At 44.1% G+C, this 21,856-nt stretch overlaps 1 protein-coding gene across 2 annotated transcripts in view; it reads right to left on the bottom strand.

The window, feature by feature from the left end:
• LOC119161533 (uncharacterized) overlaps nucleotides 1-20,153 on the bottom strand; it is an 83,612-nt gene extending 63,459 nt beyond the window's left edge. For both annotated transcript variants that reach the window (XM_037414057.2, XM_037414058.2), the window contains exons 1-7: nucleotides 19,985-20,153; nucleotides 19,554-19,632; nucleotides 15,697-15,873; nucleotides 14,491-14,616; nucleotides 5,131-5,289; nucleotides 2,452-2,484; nucleotides 2,212-2,335 (exon numbers count right to left, since the gene is read on the bottom strand). In XM_037414057.2, coding sequence (XP_037269954.2) covers nucleotides 2,212-2,335; nucleotides 2,452-2,484; nucleotides 5,131-5,289; nucleotides 14,491-14,616; nucleotides 15,697-15,873; nucleotides 19,554-19,632; nucleotides 19,985-20,032 — 746 coding nt within the window. In that variant the 5' untranslated portion in view covers nucleotides 20,033-20,153. The remainder of the gene's footprint in view (nucleotides 1-2,211; nucleotides 2,336-2,451; nucleotides 2,485-5,130; nucleotides 5,290-14,490; nucleotides 14,617-15,696; nucleotides 15,874-19,553; nucleotides 19,633-19,984) is intronic.
• Between the last annotated feature and the right edge of the window lie 1,703 nt (nucleotides 20,154-21,856).

Below are 21,856 nucleotides of genomic sequence, written 5' to 3'. Positions count from 1 at the left end.
GCGGCTGCGTGGTAAAGCAGTGCAGGAGACAAATCACATGTGACATTGCGCATATATCAACGAATCGGGAGCATGTACGCTGTAGACGTCATGGAAACTATACTGTCTACGTCACAGTAGTGTGCCAAGAAGGACAAGAAATATCGGAAAAGAATATTGCACTTTTTTTTTTTCTTTGTATTTTGGGAGCCTGGTGAGTGGCCCTTTAAACGGACTCGCACAACAGAGTTGCGTCAGCACCAAACATAACATCATGGATTTTAGGACGCACGCGGGACCGCTGTTTATTGAGCATAATAAAATAAGTACGTGATTTTGACTTTGGTGACCTCGAGAACAAAGTGCGCATGAATCGATGCACCGGCATGGCTATTGCTGGTGATAGACCATCCAAAATCCGACTTTGGCGCAGTTTAACGCGATTTCCGTTGATATCAGGATGGCACAGTAAATCTGATTTGGCGCAGTTGGCACAAAAAGTGGGAGCACTGAATGTTTTAAGTTAGTTTTTATTAATTGCTCATTTCAGTGCAGATTTAGGAGCGGCCTAAGTTTTCCCACTTCGGTGCAGAGTTCGTTTGCAACGGAGACTAGAAAGTCATCTATATCAAAAAAATGTTATTGCACCTACGCCCTTTGGTGATGCAGTTTTCACCCCACAATGTGTTGTGTATTTGTTGATTGCATCAGAGCCTCACACTACTTTCTCACCTCCCCACACTATAGGTTACTGAATGAACATTTGGACACAGCCTTGCTCAGTCTTAGACAGCGTGTTTATGACATATACTGCTGACATGTTACTTTGACAAAGTGGGCATAGTTAGGAGAGGTTACGCCCTCTCAACATGGAGGACAGGAAAGCGGAGTGAGAAACTGAAACCAGCCAAAGCAGCAGTTAAACGTTTGTCCTATAACCTCTGCAATTTGGTTACAGCATTCGCAAAATTCTTACAGCAGCATGTTAACATCATACACACTCCTTAAGTATGTTTACTAGCCCTTTAAAAACGTGCAGTGTTTTGTTGCCACTATTAGTTGCAGGAAGTATGAAAAATGCAGAGGCAAACATTGATTGCAAGTTAGTCAGCGAATTGCAATTGTACTGATAAATACGGGTCACGAAGAAAAAAAAACTCAGACGGTCTTGAACTGAGTTAAGCTAAACATGGAAGGTCTGCAGACTAGCAGTTTATCAATTACAGTAGATTCATTAAACGGAACCTGAAAAAACCGGGAAATGTTCCATTTAAAGTTCCATTTGCTGAGCAATGAATACGGGTGCAGAATACAAGCCTGAAACCAACCATACCAAATGCAGTTGTTCCATTTAAGCAGCAGCTCCATTTAACAAATTTGTTTACTCAACTAGGCAGAATCAGGCCACGAGGCAACCTATTACCAAAATACACTTTCATGGCCGAAAATAAAAAATGTTCTCCCCAAACATTCCCTTCTTGGCGTGAATTCTCACCATCAATCCATAAAGTTCTACCTTTGATGGGTATGCAGATTTACGTCTCTCTCTATTGCAGACTTGCAACCCATTCGCTTGCAGAGCTTAAAATAAGCAGCAGCATTCTAGAATAACTTTTTCCTGGGACAGTTGGTGGGCAAGTTTTGTTAACATGTTATTTGTGGTGCAAAGCTTGGAACACGAAGAGTGGAAAGCAAGATAGATGAGTGCCAACCAACGAAGTTGGCATGCATCTGGCTTTCTTTCTGTTCAATCATGTTCCAAGTTTTGCACCACAAACAACATGTAATAACAAAGTAGCAGCAATACGTCTGCACATGCTAACTCCAACTTTCAACTTTCCACCTTGTTCACGCAAATTATTTTAAGGCCTAGAGCTGGACAAAAGCTACAAATGAAGTTTGAAAGGGTTGACGCTTGGGCAATTTGGTGGAGATTCATTTCAAAATGTTAACAGCACATAGCACAATTGGGAAAGGACGAGACAACAGAGGCACAGAGCACTGACTTCGAACTAGTTTTATTTCCTGTACATCCTTCGGTTTTTCTTTTGTCTTGCACCGTCTACTTTGCCTTGTATATAGGCCCGCTTTATCAAAATAAAACTAATTGGATGTCGGCACTCTTTGCCTGTGTTCTCTCTCATCCTTACCTAACCATTCTCTATGCGCTGTTAACATTTTGAAATGAAAAGCTACAAGAATGTAATTTAAAAAATTGTCCAAGGAGCTTACAACTTTTCGCCCAATTTGACATTCGTTCGCACACTGACAATGTCAGGGGACAGGTCCTTCACTTCCTCAACAGTGCAGCCTTTTGGGAGATTGCCCACATACAGGAACAACTTGTCGTATTCATCTGCAAACAAGATGGAAAGTGGCCACCTGTACAGACTTATTGCTATAAGAAAATGAGACTGCTGCTTATTCAGTTTTGTTCTCGAGAAGCCACGTGCAAACTAACAATGTCCTTACCTACATCCATGAGGAGTGACCTTGGAATGCCATCTGGATAAAGCACAAGAGGAAGCTCACATCAGCCATTACCAAATTTGCGCCCGAAACTACACTAAATGAACTTAGCGTGCACTTAAATGAACCAATCTTGAACTCATTATACATAAATGATTCAGGAGTGGCCATCCCCGTGCTGCCTGCTGTGCCCCACTTTATAACAAAAAGTACTTTCTCAACATCAAAGCTCAAGGCTTTGAATATGCTACTAAAGTGATGTACTGCACCAGCAGTATGCTAGCACATTACTTTAGTCGGGTACAACTTAAGAAGGCAGGAGAGGCCCCACCCAGATGACCGAAGCGCAGCAGCCAATTTGCTCAACTAAAAAAATAGTACCGCTCAAAATATTGTAACTGCTTCTAAAATGCGTATTTGTCGATATAAATACAATTTGTGTATCATGACGAGTGCTTTGGTAAGACTGTAATGATGGAAATGCTACAGCACATGCCAGATCGCAAGAGAAAAGTAACTCCGTGCCTTTTACAACACTGTGCGTTGTCTGCTACAGAGCAAGTTTAACGGCACCGGGCATGTAATTGTAAAGCAGTCGCTGGTTTCATAGAATAAGATTTGCATGTACTTTTTGTGTGTTTGCACAAGTTTTTTTTTTTTTTTTTTCAATGTGTCAGGCTTTTTTTTTTTTGTCAGTTGCAAACCTGCAATCTCGCGAGTTCGTGCAAGTTGGCACACGGCATTCCGTACCAGAGTTAATTATACGAGTAGCAGTTTCGCGTTCCAAAATCCGGACACACAGTTAGCCCAATTTTTGGGAAGTTAGCTGACGTTCGCGCCACCTGGGAGCAACAAAAAACACAATACGTTTAATAGTGGGTGTGCAAATCAACAGGTGGCGCGACAATCTGCTCACTCCCGACAAGGGGGCCAATGACGTGTTCCAATTTCGATACATGGAGCCTATGGTGATTTTCGCAACTGATATGATTGAATAACAGAAGGGTTGACAGGTAGGCTAGTTGGTACAAATTTATAATGAAATAATTGAAAGCGCAAACCAACGGGACACAAGAGGAGAGACAAACAAGCGCAGACTAAAACTCAGTTTATTCAGAGAAGAAATTATATACCAGAAAGAAGAGAAAGGGAAATAAAAACTGGGGAGAAGGTTCCACCATGATCAGGTGTCGTCCAGAACAGAGATTTCACAATATAACAGTGATATAGACGATGAACTAACACAACTATCAATAGGCCGGGTTTACATTTGTCCGCCCATTACAAAAAGTGTGGCTGCATACCTGAATTTTCGCGCACATTTGTCTTATACAGCCATCATAACACAAAAACTAGAGAGATTGCAAAAGCCTTTTTTATTAAAAATAATATCGATAGTTGTGTTAGTTCAGTCTATATCACTGTTAGATTGCGAAATCTCGTTTCTGGACGACACCTGATCATGGTGGAACCTTCTCCCCAGTTTTTATTTCCCTTTCTCTTCTTTCTGGTATATAATTTCTTCTCTGAATAAACTGAGTTTCAGTCTGCGCTTGTTTGCCTCTTCTCCTGTGTTCCGTTGGTTTGCACTTTCAATTATTTCATTATGATTGAATAAGTCTGTTCCGTGTAAGTTCACAGTAGATACCAGGCTTTGGCGAACTCTCCTCGTTGCAACTTCACTTAGGCGCAAATAAAACACCATGAAACAAACACGCATTATGTTTGTCACCGATGTTCGCTGCAATCTCTCTTCGCCGGCTCACGCCTCAGAACAAACACACGCGGCACAAATTGTATATCATAAGCTCACAATAATATTTCCAGCATGACAGACCACCCCGCATATTTCAAATTCACTCTGACGAAGGGAAACGTACAAAGCCAACGGGACTCTGCCCCGTTCGAAGTGAGGGCGGCCATGTTGGACATGTCCTCAGTCGGCTGGGTCCGCGGCTTGAGTGTAGTTCGGCGCATGACGTCACCTGAAGTGCGGCGTCTATTGGTGGAGGCTCGTGTACATCCGCCTTTGAGGGGAAAACGCCGCTGCCTTCTTATGTTGTACCCAACTATAGCATTCTACACGATTCTCATCTCAGTCAAACTATGTTTCCACAATTACAATCTGCCATTTTAACAGGGGCACAGCGCATGTGCTCTTCCCAAGAGGGAAAGTCAGGAAACACTGGTGGGGTCTCTGCATGCCTTTAAACCTAGGAGACTCATTCAAGCGATCCTCATTGTCCTGGATCACTCACACAGCTCCATTCCTTTTACCAAAATGGCAGAAGACTGTAGAGGAGAATTAAAATGGCAGTTTATAATCACAAGGTCAAGTTCTCGGTAAACAAATGCAGAGGACTTGTAACAAGTGCTGTAACATGGCCGATTTCACAGCCTCCTCTCCATCAGCCATGCAAGAGGCAAGCTAATGAGAAAATAAGCATAATAAATCACATAACATAGTTATTTTATTTAAAAAACTGCGACATCAATGAATAGAAAATCAATGAAGAGGGAACTGGTAATGCAATCATTGCTATGATCACAATGATAAAAAAATGTGGGTGCAAAATGTGTGTGTTTGTGAAAGTTGTATGACTTCTACAAGAGAAGAGCTTCACTCATGTGGGCCCTATGTCTCATGTTAGTGATAATATTATGGCCGACTGGACCGTGCACCTCCTTGCTTGGCTTTCTTGCTTGTCTGTTCGGTCGGCCCATCATCTGTCGCTTTACGCTTGGCCTGCTCCGCTTTGACTACTTTTTTCATCTTGACCATGTCTTCCTCCTCATCGTCATCTTCATCTCCGTCATCGTCGTCATCGTCATCCTCCTCCTCTGTAGAGCAATGCCACAGCATTTTCATTATTTTGAGAATAATGAGAATTTCATGTGTACAGGCACACACACACAAACAATTTAAATATAGAGATAAGAACACACTAAAAATTTGGACAAAAAAAAGCTCTTCTGTGCATTTGAATATCTGCAATAAAGAATGGACCACTGTTGAAGCTATGAAGCCTTTCTTTTCATTTTTATATTAATATGGTCATCAATTCATTTCCATAGGCCCAGAAAAGCTGGAGTACTTCAAAATTAATAATTTAATCTCCAACAATGTGATGGGAGGAAACAACAAAAGTGTCTGAAAACAGAAAATGGGCACGTGAACATGTTAATTCAAAGGACACCTACAGACCACCTTTAATATTTAACATTTCTGGTATACACATGCATTGAGTTCAGCATGCCGCCACGATCAACAATGCCATACGCAACAGTGCTATGTGCTGCGGGCGCACCAAAAGATAAGCGATCCCTTGCGCCTCTTTGGGCCTTCTGGGAACCCCAGTATTGGTCGAGACGTCACAATAAGCATCAGGTCATGTCAGGAGCAGAAAGAAGCAGTTTGTCTGCCCTCAGGTACGCGTACTCCCCGTTCATCCTTCTCTATACTCTCAGTATTACAGCGAAGCGGTTATGAGATCACAACTCTGGCCACGCGCAGTTATCCGCCACCACCGCCGGTGTCCGTAACCACGTTGCGCGAAATCAGAAAGAAAAAAAAAACTCGCACCAATGACACAGTGGGGCTCAAACTTGGGTCCACTGAGTGCCAGCCCAGTATTCTACCACTGAGTTACGCTTCTGCTTGTTACTTGCTGGCGAACTTGCCTTAGGCAGGCTTGATGTCGGGAAAGCAATCACCTCAATACGACTTAAGGGGGGATGCTACACCTTCCAAAAACTCTTTTATTTTTGCGAGTACCTCAGTCAAATTTGGAGAGCCTATGTAGATTTTACTGCTGATTTCAAAAATCTAATTCTTTTTTTGCTGTGACAATTAGTTTTAAAGATATAATGAACTGCGACTTTTTCAATTAAGACCTAATTAGCTAATTAACTGTAACTTGGATATTGATGTGCAACCTATAGAACCAATTCGGTATGTTCACAGTGTGCAATAAAGTATAAATCATTGTTCTGGGCTATTTCGAAGCAAAGTTGTGGGATGTTGAATATGACATGAAAAATTTCCCCATCTACACTTGAAACAAAAGATCCATTTAGAGAATTTTCTCCAAAAATTATTACAATAAAACTTACTTTACGACACATCCCCTGCATTTATCTTCGAAACAAAAAAGAAATCGTAATGATAACCCAGATAGAACAAGAGATATTGCTCCGGCATAATGGGAAGCACATGAAAATTGTCGTTTTGAGAAATCGAGAAAAAACGTGGGCACACATTTTTATTGCAGAAGATGCAACAAGACAACCTCAAAACGCACCAGAAGCATAGTCTAAATGCATTCTGTGCTCATGCCTCCTCTTCACTAGCTTCCGGAGTTCCAATGAGGCTGTTCTTTTCTTGTTGGAGACAATGCTGTGACGGTGGTCTTTTTCTCTCGCTCTCCTGGCACCAGTACTTGTCGCATTCATGTCCATTTCACCTAAGATTGCCGTTGCAGAATTCAAATTGCCCGTGTTGAAGCGCAGCACTGCTTCTGCAACAGCTGCTTCAACAGCGAACAGGGACGCATGGTGCTCCTTGGGGAGCAAACTCCAGATTACCGAATGTAGGCTCTCGTTGGAGTTCTGCGTTTTGCCGCGTTCGCACCTCTGAAGCAGGGCTCTTTCCGAAAGCCGGGTATAAACCGGTAGTAATGCCTCTGCCACGTCTTTCGGTAGATTGTAGGCATGCCTGGGGTCGGGCTCACCCTTTGCTTTTGCGGCATTGTGCCGACACCATGAAGTTTCACCAGCTGGGCACAGACTGTGGTCCGAGCATTCATCAGTGGAGGTGACGTGGCGGTATGTGGCCATCACAGCCTTTTGCATCTCGCCCACGTCACCTTCATGCGATTTCAGAGCCCGGCCATAATATGTGCTCAGCCTGGTGATCAGCTCACCTGTGAGCCTGCCTTTCCCACCAAGGCCTCTTTTCCCATCGCACTTTTGTTTCTGCACCAGGTTTCTCAATGCGGTGCCCATCCGTTTCTGTACATGATTAATACAGTCTTCCTTCTGCCTGTCAATGTAACCATACACCTTGGCGTCTTGTATGGCGCAAAATGTCCTAGAGTCTCCATCAGACAGCATAGTTGTGTAGCGCAGGCCATGGCGTTCAAGCGACCTCTGAAATAGAATTAGAGCCGCCTCCACTTCCATTTGCCCCGCTTTGCTGTTCGTATTTTTTTGGCATTTGTGGTTAGCCTTCCATTCTTGATAGCCCTCACTACTAGGCTTTGGGCCCACCTCGCAGCGTAGGCAAAAGTTGGAAAGAACGACGTAGCCAACACGTAGCCACTAAATAATTCGATAACTGTGCCCACGCCGATGTGGGAAGAATGGCCTCGCGTCTTCCACGTGCCGTCGTAGCTAACGGCAATATTGCCCCGGTGGCCGAAGCAGAAGTCATCATAAATTGTTCTAACCTTTTCCGCACATTCGCTCATAGCGGACTCAGCCGCTCGCGTTGCAGCGGGTGCCAGCGTGTTCTTCAAATGCCGCTGAAACGTCTTGTGGTGCATACCGCGGTGTGAGACGCCCATTGTTGCGAAAATATCGTTCATTTTCGTTTGGCCGTTGCCGGTAGCCACCATCGCCCTTGAAGCGAGAAGATTTACTTCAAACGGATTGCACGTTTTCGTGCCGTTCGCGCGGGGCGAAATCCATTCATTCGCGATCTCGCCGCACCTTTCACACTGCACTAGCACTTTCACGGCAAGTCCGTAGTCCCGATCCCCTCTGACGATCGTAGCCGGTCCGTGGCAGGCTTTGCAACACAAGGCACCCATTATCACGTTTAGGATATCTAGATGCATAAGCAGATAAGGAGCAGCGTGGTCCGAGTCCTGTGCGGTTGCCTCGCTACAACTCGCGGTGAAAAAGTCAATTTTCCGTGCAGTTGCTGGCGCCGATGAAAGCCGGTCGAGCGTCGCTTTCTCCCGGGCATGATTTTCTTCAACTTCGGCGTTTGTCACCACCTTGGCGTCGATTCGTAGTCGTCCGGAGTTCGCTTCACCGTCATCGTCGTCGGAGGCAACGCGCTCGGTCGCACCATCGCTGAACGGCCGCGGAGCGTCGACACATTGTTCGTCGGAGTCAACCAAGGGCTCTGATGACTTCGTAGACTTTCTCCCACGACCTTTGCGTTTCCTGCGACCAAATGCGTGCACGGTCCGATACTTTTTTGCGTTTCCAGGCATGGCGATACGATCAGAAGCTTCAGAGTGCTCTGCCGATTTCGAGGCGTCACAGCGGTAACCCTTTCAAAATGGCGTCGGGTCGCGTATGCAGGCGCAAGCCGCGAGCTTCCAGCCAACCGGAAAGCGCCATTTCAGGCACGTGCGCCGTTTAGCCAATATCAGTGAGCGCGGCTCTTCGTCTTTGAGGCCCCATTTTTCGAGCCGGGGAAACGCTCAATGTTGCTTACTGAATAAAAAAAAACAGCTGAAAACGCGTTCTTTCAAACAAGACCAAAATGGCGCCGATCGAGCGCGTAGTTCCCGCGTATCGTAGAGCCGAAACCTGCGCTATTCGCCCTCAATTTAAAGGGCAGGACGCCCGTTTTCGGTTTTTTAAAGTTGAATAACGATAAAAGTTGATGGTATTTGGCTATGAAATTTTGTAAATAGGTGCGCAATGATGTCGGGAACGCGAAAAGAAGGTCCGCGAAAACTCGATTTTTTGGCTGATTTTCGGTCCCGAAGTGCCGCGTCCCCCCTTAAAAAGCGTTCTAAATCAGCGAAGGAACGAGTCGTCGCACAATGCCAATAGTGTAACGAATGGGCCATCCCCTATTACCAGTAAAAAAAAATTAAAAATAAGCACCTCAGGCCTTCAAGGAAAAAGGCTTTGCAAGTAAACAAATGTTTGAAACGAAGCGCACGCATGGTAAATCGTGACGCTTCTCAACTGCTATAGAGAGCTTGTACGGAAGGCGCATACCAATAGCAATGATGCAGTTGGCAATTCACGATTTCTTTAAAAGGTCTGATCAGCAGTAAATGGCCAATAAACTTGTAGACTTCACACCTCTGCTTTTGTTCACTGTGTGCTGTTAGGGCTTAAAAATACTCCAAAAATTTTTAAATGTGATAAAATCAATAATAATATGTGGTGTCACCTCACCCAGACTCATATATCGGAGAACTTCTGATAATTCAAACTTTTTGATAATTCAAATGAAGTTCAGAGGTCCCTCCGAGTTTGTATTAACGAGAGTCAACTGTAGATAGATAGATAGATACGCTCAAAGTCAGCAGAGTTCGCTGAGAAATGCTTCGCATTTATAAATTAATAATGGCCACTGTGTTTTGACTGGAAAACATGGTGTTTGAAGCCTTCGAACTCATTTTTCGAAGTAGGCGTTGCAGACAAGAACTCAGCCAGCAGTAGAAGTGAGCAAATCGCTAAAGCAACTGGAAATTGGAAGATCGCATACATTGCGAATTTCGCCAAACTGTCCTTCAAGTTTCTTTACAAAAAAAAGGGGGGGGGAGGGGGTACATCATGACGCGCACGGAGTGAGAAACATGCATTATGCTGCCCGCACATCACTGCTGTGTTGCAGTGAAGTAAGTCTTGCTTTCCGCAGGCATACGTTTTGGGTGACCTCGAGATCGGTTTCTTTCTCTCTAGTTTTTTTGCACTGGAAGTAGCGGAGCTAGAGTGCTTCAACTGCCATTAAGTATCACTATGTCACATTTCCTTGTGGCTCTTAAGGGCCACCGTTTCAAGGGATTTGCGGCAAAGTCGGGATCGGGAATTGTCACATGGCACCCAAAGTTTTTGAATTGACCGAACTGGTGCTGACCGCCGTTTCAAATTATCCGCTCAGACTTATACTGCAAAATACGGGACCGCAGAAGTATTGTAAATTAAGCGGGACTTCAAAATAACCAAGTTCGAGTTAATGACGTTTTACTGTACTATGTTTAGGTTCGTGGCCAAGAAATCAACGGCGACAAAAGTCTGTTGAGCTTGTTCAAATCTACGTAGTGGCAGCAAAGGCAAAAGCTCACATCGCAAAGCTGAAAAGCTTTTAAATTTGCGTACGAGGTAGCAAACACGATAACGGCGACGCTTTTCCCGACAGGAAACTCAATGCGCACTTGACGAGGTGAAGACCGCACGTTCCATGCTGAGAGCATGCGGCTGGCTAGTGGGCAGCGCCACACCAGTGCAAAGGTTACTTAGACACCTTAGGAACCTCCCCACTTTTTCTACCGGCGAACCCGCAAAGCTGCCACGTTATTTTTTTTCTTTTTCCTCGCTTAAGTCAAGGTAAGGGGGCGTCCAATTGCAATCGTGCAAATACACTTCCGTGCTACTCCTCACAATCAAGTTCCGGATGCGCCTATTTTGTGCGGAAGTGAAAAAATCTGATTTCTCTGGAAAAAACTTGGGGTGTGCCTATTATGCGAGTAGATACGGTATACATTGTGTAGACACGTGCAACCAGTAACAGGCCAGTACGTGACCAGCAAACAGGCCCCAAATGTTCATTTTTTCCATCTCTCCCAAGCAAGCTCCATCATTCAGAAGGCTTTGGCGATCACATCCTGCAGATACAGTCACAGTCGAACCCCGCTACCAACGAAATTTCCGCTACAACGAAAAATTCACGGTTGCCCGTCAGCAGGCCATAGGAGTCAATGCCTAAATACCGTAATTACTCGAATCTAACTCGCACCTTTTTTCCGGTTAAGCGAGTTCATAAATCGCATGCACGTTAGTATCGAGTACGAAAAAAAAACTACGATCAATCTATCGCCATCGGCATTTCCAAAACGGCCGCCCCCTACGTGCGTCGGCATGGCGCGTCGGCCATTTCTGCCTATGTGTTTCCCATGTGCGGCACTTCGTACATGAGCCGAGGAGTTCGTCATCTAGTAGTGCATTAGCATCGACGGCGTGGAAGGGCCGACTCCAAAAACTCGAGCGCACCACGATGCCGCTTTTAAAAGAAAAGTCATTGCGTGTGCAGAAACGGACTGAAATCGGGCCGCATCGCGGTCGTTCGAAGTTCCCGAAACGTGCGTGCGGGACCAGCGGAAACAAAAGCAGAAGATTGTCGACAGCAAAGCTTCACGCAAAGGCTTCAGAGGACCACAGCAGGGTCTGTTTTTGCAAATTAAAGAGCTGCTCGGCGAGTATGAGCTTGAGCAGCGAGCGGCACAGCGGCCCGTGACGACAGAACTGCTCCAAGTGCGGGCTATGCAATTAGTCTTAGAAAACGTCTAATGCGGAGCCAGTTTAAAGCGAGCAGGTGCTGGCTAACCAACTTTATGAAGAGGAAAGGCTTTTCCCTCCGAAGGGGAGCATGTATATGCAAAAAGTTTTGCGGAGGAGTACGATGAAAAGCTTCACAGTTTTCAGAGGTTCGACCTAAACTTGCGGCGCAACAACGGCTACCTGCTTGGGCAAATCGGGAATGCCGATCAGACGCCTCTTTACTTCGACATGCCTGGCACCACAACCGTCGAGAAGGGGGCGAAGCAAGTTCGCGTGCCGACATCGGTCCACGGTAAAACTACAGTGACGGCAATGCTCTGTTACACGTCAGATGGGCACAAGCTTCGCCCGTACCTCATATTTAAGTGGAAGACGCTCCCGAAAGGAGTCGTTTTTTCGAGTGGTGTGATCGTGCGGGCCAGCGAAAAAAATGGGTGCGCGTTGCAATCGATGTCTTACGTTTTTTTTTTCGCGGTGGAAATCGGGTGCACGTTACAATCGAGGGCGCGGTAGAATAGAGTAAATACGGTATTGTCACCACAATGAACTTTTTCTTCTGCCCGTCCCGCTTCAACGAAATTTCACGATGCAATTCTAGGCTCAGATATTTATTGCTATACAGGAAACCCAACCCGTAACACTTTGATGCATCTTGAGAACATGAAAATACGTCGACAAAGTTTAAAACACGCGTTGGCCCCTCCATTGGTCGATAGCGATGACAATGAGACTGCCCTGCTCGTGGAGGATGGCCCTGCTTTTGCCACTGGCTTGCTTTCGAGCCGCAAACGATCCGAAGCTGAAGCTCAGTCGCTCGGTTCATGGTTTCCTTCACGCAGCTGCTGCGTGCAACCGCGGAGTGATGCCTTTTCAGATTCCAATGCTTATCATTTTATTCGCGCTTGGTCAGTGGGGTACCTAATCAGAGCGGCTGTGCATTATCAACCAAATCAGCCAGCCACGAGATTTGGATGGTAAGAATGGCATAGAATAAGGCAAAAGTCACCGCTCCACGATATCATGCCTCTATCTCGGCGTTGTCGGATACACTTCAACAGCGGACGGCTGCTGGTGTTAACATGGTACAACTGTTTGGTACGTTTGCGATTGTAGGTGTTATTTTCAGCGGTTTTCACCATGGCCTTGCTATGCATGACTGTGAATCGCGTCGTGGTGCTGCTGGAAAAGAATAGGAAGCAGCGGACACTTTTTTTATTTTTAAGAACAAACGTTCCTTTGTTTAGCAAACGTTCCTTTGTTTAGCTAGCTCAGATCAGCTATATTTTTTCGATTTCCCTACAATGAAATTCTCGCTTCAAAGAAATATTTTCCACGCTCAGTGAGTTTCGTTGCAGCGGGATTCGACTGTATCATAATACTGCATGCCACACGAATAGCGATTCCAGCAACCCCTTCCTGTACCTGTACAGTCATTTTCTCCCAAAAAGTGACCCAATGTTGCCCATGAACGACTTATCATAGCACTGACCTTGTTGATTGGTCCTCTGCACTAACAAAAAACACATTGGCTGTGTGAGTGATACGGTTGTGGTAGCACTTCCTCAATGTGCAGCCTACGAGCAACTGACACGACTAACATGTGAAGGAAGCGTTGCCCGGTTGTTAGCTCCGTGCTTATGACAAAATTGCCGACATTGCGTTATGTTGCCAAAGTAAACCTAGTCAAAATATAACTGTACAGCTACTCCTCTGAGTAGGCGTAGCCAGACGAGCTGGAAACCAAAACCAATTAAAATGATTCTCCTATCTCCTGCAACTTTACCCTTGGTCCATTATACCAAGGGTCTATTATTATAACACCGAAGGAACCTTGGGAGAAAACGCTGTGCAGCACAACTGAAGCCCAAGAGCTTCGGCCTAGTACACAAGTGGGCATGCAATGGCATTTAGCACTGCCACTCAGCAGGCAGCTGAACAAATGCATGTGAAATGAAAACTAAACCATACCAAACATTTTTTTCACATAGTTTAGGCCAATTCAAAGAGGGGAAATACAATGAAGATGTCTTCATTGAGAGTTTTGCTTCCCAGTGCTGCCTGCGTGATGGAATGCATAAGCAGTGCCAGGGAAAAGGGCAAAAGTGTTAGACTGACATGCGACTTAAAAAAGCAATTCACCGTCTACACACCGCAGAATCTCATTTGCTGCTCTTGCCTAGCATTCTAGAACCACTTCAGAATTTTCACGCGACTTTTTGTGATAAATCAATTATTACAAATTTAATTGATGCAGTTGACTAATTGAAATGCTAACACTATTGACTATGAATCGTTTTGTGGGACATTTCTATTATTAATCCTTTCTTGAGTTTTCCATTTCTACATGGATACTAGAATTCCTTCCTTAGTTCTGAACACTGGCGCTCAACAGCACGTCTTCACACAAGTTGTGCAAAATTGTTTATTTATTCATTTCAAATCTTCAAAGCACCTGCAGCATCCAAAAGCATTATTGCAGGGGGGGAATACACAGCGTAACACATTCTTACATAAAAAGAATAACTATGCAAACTAAAACTAGACTTACACACAAACAGGAAAGAAAAAAAAGTTGTTAAAGCTATGAAGCTTTTCTTACTCTTCGTTTTAAAATTAATCTGTTTATTCATTTCAATTGGCCCCGCAAGGCAGAAGTACCTTAAAATTAATATTACAATTACACTTTCTTTTTGCGAATTCAAGAATACTTTCTACATTATTTTTTATCCCTTCAGCCCACTCAACTTTACACCTTAATAACAAGAGAAAAAAATAAAAAGCAATTCTCACCATCATCTGAGTCACTATCATCCTCTTCATCGTCCTCTTCGTCCTCACTCCCTTCTTCTAAAGCAGCTTTTTTAGGTGCTGGCTTCTTTTTAGCCTTCGCCTTTCCAGCTGCCACCAATTGGGGTACTGCAATATAACGTCACGTAAAATTTCCGAGCCGTCATACACTTGTGTCCAACAAAAACTGGCCGTCTCATTTCATGTCCCTTTCAGTGATATATACGCGGAGCACGCAGCACAGTTACAGCGAAAGTTTGAAGAGCGGGCTTTCAAAACCTTTTTTAAGCACTCTTTCGTTAACTGCTACAAGCACACTTGCAGGGTACCCACCATGCCATTAATTATAATAATTTTTGCGTAATAGGGAGGCAATCCCAATGCCATCGTTCATCATTCTTCAGAGAAGTGAGGTACCTTCTACACACTTGAAAGGAATTTTGTGTAGTTCTTTGATGCTGTGACTAACGGCAATGAAGAAATATGCCAGAAGGTTTTGTGATGGGTTGGAAAATTCCCATGACCTACTCGTTACGCAACTCGCATTGTGTGATGCCTGGTTGTTCCTTTGCTGTTGTAAAACACTTAATTACATTAATGAGATTCCTTTCTTCACATGAAGCCTGCCTAGGGTCAGTTAGCAGCAAGGTTCCAATCCCTGGCATGGCTCTGTGGCAGAATACTGGGCTGGCACGCAGGGGACACGGGTCCGAATCCCATTGCATCGTTAATAATTTTTATTTACCTTTTTTTTATTTTGTGCGATACTGGTTACAGACACCGGCGACGGCAGAAAAGTACAGTGCATGCGACGGTTGTGATCTCATAACAGCTTTTGCTGTAAAATTAAAGTTATTCAATAATCCATATGCAAGCATTTGGCAAACTGCCAGTGGTAGCTGGCTGGTTGCCATAGTGAGCTTGCCTACACAATTCTGACTCAGTTGTGTACTGTAGTGGAAGGACTTGTCACTTCAAAGTACTCCTCTGATACATCTTAAGTGAATCGGATGACTACGAAAATCCGTTGACTGCTGTCTGGCCTATCAAAATCTCTCGGGTTTCAGCGTCAGAGGCCAAATTCCCAACTTTTTTAGCTTTGTTTCCACACTCGTGCACCCAAGCTCACACAAAAATTCCCTACGCAACGCACTTAAATTCCACAATGAGTTCCCCTCATGCTCCAGAACAACAAAAAAAAAAACCTACCTTCATGATCATCTTCATCACTAAAGCCCTCGCTGTCATCTAGCTCCTCATCCTCAGGGCTTTCTTCATCCAACTCATCATCATCCTCATCATCTTCATCATCTACTTCTAGGTCATCCTCTTCGGAGTCTGCCTCGGGCGCTGGAACCTTCGGTTTCTTGTTTGGAGAAGTGGAAACTAGCAAAATAGATGAACACCAATAAGTAGAGACCCAGTGTAGGCAGATGCTAGTGACATGCACCAATATAGTTGATCACACAAGATTGCTCAGTTATGGAGCAAAATTAAAAATGGCAATGGAGGAACTGCTAATTAGTGCTTCTAATAAAACTCTTACTGATTGTGTGCATTTGCTGGTTTTAGTGAATCATGGGGAATCCGCGGGTAAAATTTCATTTGCTATCAAAGAGGGTTCCCGGGAAAAACATTCTTCAAACGTCCAGATTATTTCTGACAACTCAGAACGCAACCCAGAAGCCACCATACTGTGAGGTACTAAGGAACTGTGCACATATCTAAAGGTTCTCCCAACTTTGGCTCCTGGGAACCGCTGCTGCAGGATTCTGTAGTTGGGAACAGGTTGAAAAGAAATGAAAGGGGGGAGGGGGCACTAGCTTTGTCTTTGGCAGATATTTCAAATCTCCTGGAAAGGGGAAGAGGGCACTTGCAGTTTCAGTTAATTACAATTCAACTCATAATGATTGGTACAAAAATATGAAGACGAGGGTCCCAAAGTCAGCGACTGCAAAATACAAAAAGGTGGATTTCGTGGTACTCGCGTGGTTCTTCACCATTTGGCGACCTTCCTTTTTCAACCAGAAAAACTTGCATGCAATTAGGGCATTAGTAATACCTATCATAGGTAGAAGCACTTGAAAATGCCTACAGATGCCTCATTGGCCCTTCGATAACTAAGAGGCTACTTCTCAAGTTACAAAATGCATACATAACTAATAAGGTACTATTACAAAAACAATGTATGGCAGCTGCTTCAGTGAATTGAGAACAAATAAATATGTGCTATGTTTTTTTTTTTTTTTCAAGTACTACAGCATTAAAATATTAACGCTCAGTAGATGAAACATGGGCAAACAAAAATTTCGTAGAAGCGAAACGGCAGAACAAAATGTGTCCGTTGTGGCAAGAAAATTTATGCATGATCTCCATTAGGCTACTGAAGGGGAACCGAGAATTCTTCGCTGTAGCGGAAATTTCATTGAAGCGGCGTTGGTTGTAGCGAGGTTATACTGTACTTCTCTTTTTTATCACTCTACGTTTCCCTTCAACTTTTCCTGCAATATTTTCATCTGAATTATCAACATTAACATTATGACCGAATAACATTACTTTTTCCAGTATAGCACCACCACGGATCGAATCGCATTCATTGCTCCCAATGACATTTGAACCTAATGACAAACACCTCCAATGTGCCAAGGGTATAATGTTGTGGTTCGAAAGTCAGATATGCTGTGTGATATGTGAAAGCAACAGACACCAAAGTAGTTCATGTACCAATAAAGAATGCTTTAGTCAACGTGAAGGACAAGTTGTCGGGCAGAAGTTTGTCAATCTTATCCAAGTCATTGTTTCTCTTTAGTGTCCCTTTAAGTACACCTAAGTACGTGGCATGAGCACCGAGTGTACATTGTCAGACGCGTCCTATCACTCCTGTTCAGTGTATGTACAGGGATTCGTGCAGGCATGATGCTAGCTTCTTTTTGTCATAGGTTGCCACGATAGTGACAACCAGTAAGATGCAACCGGTGATTTCAAAAAAGGAGTTAAACAACATGCACATGATGTCATGAAACGATGCGTGGCCTCGAATGCCCTTGCTGAACACATAGAATCTTTAGGCCATCAAATTGACTGGTCAAGTGCCCATGTATTGGCCTAAAAAAAAAGCTAGCATCATGCCTGCACGTGAAATCCCTGCACATACACTGAACAGGAGTGACGGGACGCTTCTGACAATGTACACTCGGTGCTCCTGCCACGTACTTAATGTACTTAAAGGGACACTAAAGAGAAACAATGACTTGGATAAGATTGACAAACTGCACTCTGAGAACACTAATGCCTTATGTTTCACTGTCATAAGAAAAAAATAAAGGTTGAACTTTCATTTTTAAATTCTGCACTGAAATCTCCACGAGTAACGTCAGAAATTTCAAAATGCATTTCTTGTGTTTTGACGACATTGGCTCAAGAAAATTTTCCGATGCTTCTTATGCCAGTTCTATGGCACCTGCAGATGACAATGTACTTCATTTTCGCCAATTAGAAGCAACGTAGGACCCAGTAAATGCCTTCAAAAATTATGACATCATGGCATTTGGGGAAACTGAAGGCGACGTCTACACCTGCATTTTGTTTTCGCATGCTTTCTCGCTTACCAAACGTCATGCTGCGGTAAGAGTGATGTTTTCAGAATTGCAAAATTGTACTCGACTAATTGCATGAAAAATCTTTTTTGCTTTTTAGTGTACCTTCAAATAGGCTGTGCCTTTGCTCATGGCTTTTATTTTGAACGAGGCTCCCACATCAGGTGCCAAAACGTCAGTAAACTTTGTATTCTTTGGTCGCTGTATCGTTTTTGTATTTGCTCTAGGAAGCAACAGTTATGCACTACCTCTTTTTTTTTTTTTTTTTTCGTGCCTCTTCTAGCTGTTCCCTGTAGCCAGCCGAAGGTGCGACATTTTAGGCTTTGATCAATAGTAATGTTTATTTTTGCGGTAGTCGCCCAGACTTCTGTTAGTTTCCATGACCTGGTCGCCCCCATTTTTCAAAAATTCTCCGACTTTTCCGGGAGGGTCGGAGTTCGCCAACTTTTCCAGGTTTCCCAGTTTGGTAGGCACCCTAGCATCAAACTACATACAGCGAAGTGATGACTATAATCCAAATTCAAGGCTCTTCCACTAGGCTGCGTGACGTACCAGTTCGTCATTACTTTTAAATGCAATTAAAAAATATAAAACCTATAGCACCACAAGAATGATGCTTGAACCTCTTGCAGAGTTTTCTCATTTCCACCTGGATGTAATCACACATTCTGGCCAGTTGTTGGTCCCTTCAATATATAATAGCCTTAACTGAGACTATGATACAGCACTTGAATTAATGCAGCACTGAAGGGTGCTTCCCGTTATCGCCTACTGCACCCTGGCACATGAAAATTCAGTTAATGATCTCTATTTTCTGCTTCAGCACCCACCTGGGTCTTACTTAATGAAACTGTAATGTATAAAAGGTTATAGCGCCCGCACGCATTCAATCTGCTGTCTCTTCACGCGCCTACTTGACCGTACGTTGTCTTGCTTGCACTAGATTAAAATTGCGTTTATGGAAGAATTCAAAATTACATGTCTGGAGCAGCGTATTGAACGAAGACCTTGCCCAAAGCCTGCCTCGTACTCACAGACTGTCGCTCATTACGACTAGGTTACATTTTGCACTTGCGAATGACGCGCCTAAAATGGCGACGGAACGCGCGCTACAGATCCGGCGCACTAACTTATTTGTTCACTGAGAGAAGCGTGCGCGCGCGATGCACAAAGGATCTATGATGCCGTATATTTGCCTCAACACAATGTTCGCGAAAGAAGTAAAACATTGCACGCACGTGCTTGCAACAAATGGTGAATAAATGCCAAGCCAACGCATTCTATGAAATTATGTAATTTTGTCGCACCGAAGCGTCTCATTACGTCACCGGTTGTCCAGGAAAAGGTCGTGCCAAAATTATCGAGATGTAAGCAAAACAACGAACATAGTTAACGGAAATCCGAACAATGGCTTCAGTGATTCAAAACAGCCACTTTAAATTTCGGCTGGTCGCTCGTTTTGAAACGCACCTTTCAGATAGTCTGCCGTGTCAGACTCCACTTCTTCATCGTTGTCATTTGCCTTGTGCAACTTCTTTTCCTTGTCGTTCTAAAATGTAAAAACAGAGTTCTGTTCAATATGGACGTCATGGAAGCCTACTTCACTGCTCTTTTTTTATAAGCCTACTTTTTGCCCCTCGGGCATGGCGGCCTTGGAAAAGTGCATTTCCAAGCCCGCCTGATGCTCGTTGAGGCAAACTATTTCAGCTTATGCGTTTAGCAATGATTTATGTTTTAAGCGTATCAACTTTACGTCCTCACACGACCACACGCACAAAATATCAACGTAACAAACCAAAGAGACTAAGAAAAGCGCGAGAACTTCAAACCGGCAAACAATAAAAAAAGAAACTTTTTTTTTCCTTTCAGGCACACGGAGATTGCAGAGACAAACAGAATACCTTCGGCGACTTTTCCCCAGTTGCCCCTTGAGCCTTCTTCAGCTTCATGACGAGCCTTTACAACAATTTACAACAGGAGCGACCGTTAACCACGCGGTTCAAAACTTTTTGTCAAGTCGTCGTCTCGCCACTGGTCTCGCCGGGTTGCCGGTTCTCGCGAGAAGACTCAATGTGGCTTGACGAACCGCAGCTTGTCGCCAACATAGAGTGTCCTAATATTTAAGGAACTCTATGGTCGCCAATCTGTACAACGTCCAAGGTTGCAACGTCTCCCGAGTGGCCTTATAGACGGATAAACTGGCTGTTTCGAGAAATGTGCAAGAAATATGTGCAAAAACCGTCAACGTTTAGGAGCAGCGATATTTGTTCGCTACGTTCGGCCAGTAAGGTGTTGAGGTGTTTAAAACGGGACATTACTAACGTAGCTTGCGGGGAGAGTTGGTTCTAAATATTTTGAAGACAAAATTAATGAGATATCAACCATACAAGACTTTTAACAAAATGTTCATTGAAGAAAGCCCGCACACACATGAAGCAGCAGCGCATGCATATAAAAAAAATAGGCAATCTGGCGCGTTCCACAGTTGCACACGTAACACTACAAAGTCAAGGGGCGTGTCAAAGTGGTACAAACAGCACACTTCCATTAACGCCACGTGCACCCGCTATCTATAATAGCAATGCGAATTTTTTATGTAGATCTAAGGAAAATTGGGGTATCACTTACACATGCGTGACACTTTACCTGTTTTTTTTCTTTATTTTTATTATGAATACCTTAAGAGATTCACGTTCCATCTTTTTTCCTCCTGTCACATTATGACACTGACTGATATATCAGGGATGCACAGACCCAGTGCAGCCACTGTGCGGTGTTCCCGACCAGGCTGCAGAAATTCTCCTCTTCTATAACCACTGCCATCAGACGCAGTGCTGCGGCGTGCTGCGCACCACTGCCCAGGGTCTGACGCTGCGCCGTGCTCCCTAACGGGTTGCAGAAATTAGGCGTCTTTTCTGTACTCTAATCACAACCACCACCAGACCCAGCGCAGAAAAGTTTCGTGTCTGTAGGGCGCCTCGACCCGTCTGATCTCCGTTGACACGGACGTATGACAAAGAAATTTTACGATTGATTGATATATGTTGTGTTTAACGTCCCAAAACCACCATATTATTATGAGAGACGCCGTAGTGGAGGGCTCCGGAAATTTTGACCTCCTGGGGTTCTTTAACGTGCACCCAGATCTGAGCAGGTGCCTACAGCATTTCCGCCTCCATCGTAAATGTAGCCGTCACAGCCGGGATTCGATACCGCGACCTGCGGGTCAGCAGCCTATTGCCTTAACCACTAGACCACGCGGCGGGGCCAAAGGAATTTCTTTGAAATCAGTGAATGATATTGGCAAAGGAAGAAATAAGATTAAACGTGAAACGTATGACGCCTTCGAAATAAATTCAGGGCAAATTGTGTCATGTGTGTGAGCAGAGGTCGGCAAGCTCAGTCGACTTACCCAGGCTCTGATTCAGCCGTGAGTTTGAAGTGAGTCCAACTGAGTAATATACGTATTTGCGAGTTTGAGTCCGTTTGAAAAAGTTTTTAGATAACAGCAATCATTAGTACTGATACTCTTAATTACCACATTTACTCGCATAACGGGCGCATATCTTTTTTTTTTTTCAGGAAATCTGGCTTCAGTTCGGGGTGTGCCTATTACGCGAGTAAAATTTCCGAAAACATTATTTCTAACTACAACATATACCGTTCATAACGTATACGTCACCGAAGTCACGCATATCTGCACTACAGCTGAAACAACACCTTCATCATAGACTACACAAGCGCAAAACATGTCGAGGATGCAGTCTCGCGAG

The sequence above is a fragment of the Rhipicephalus microplus genome, chromosome X (assembly GCF_043290135.1).
Source record: "Rhipicephalus microplus isolate Deutch F79 chromosome X, USDA_Rmic, whole genome shotgun sequence".
NCBI lineage: Eukaryota > Metazoa > Arthropoda > Arachnida > Ixodida > Ixodidae > Rhipicephalus > Rhipicephalus microplus.
This window is presented reverse-complemented; position numbering and strand designations above follow the sequence as displayed.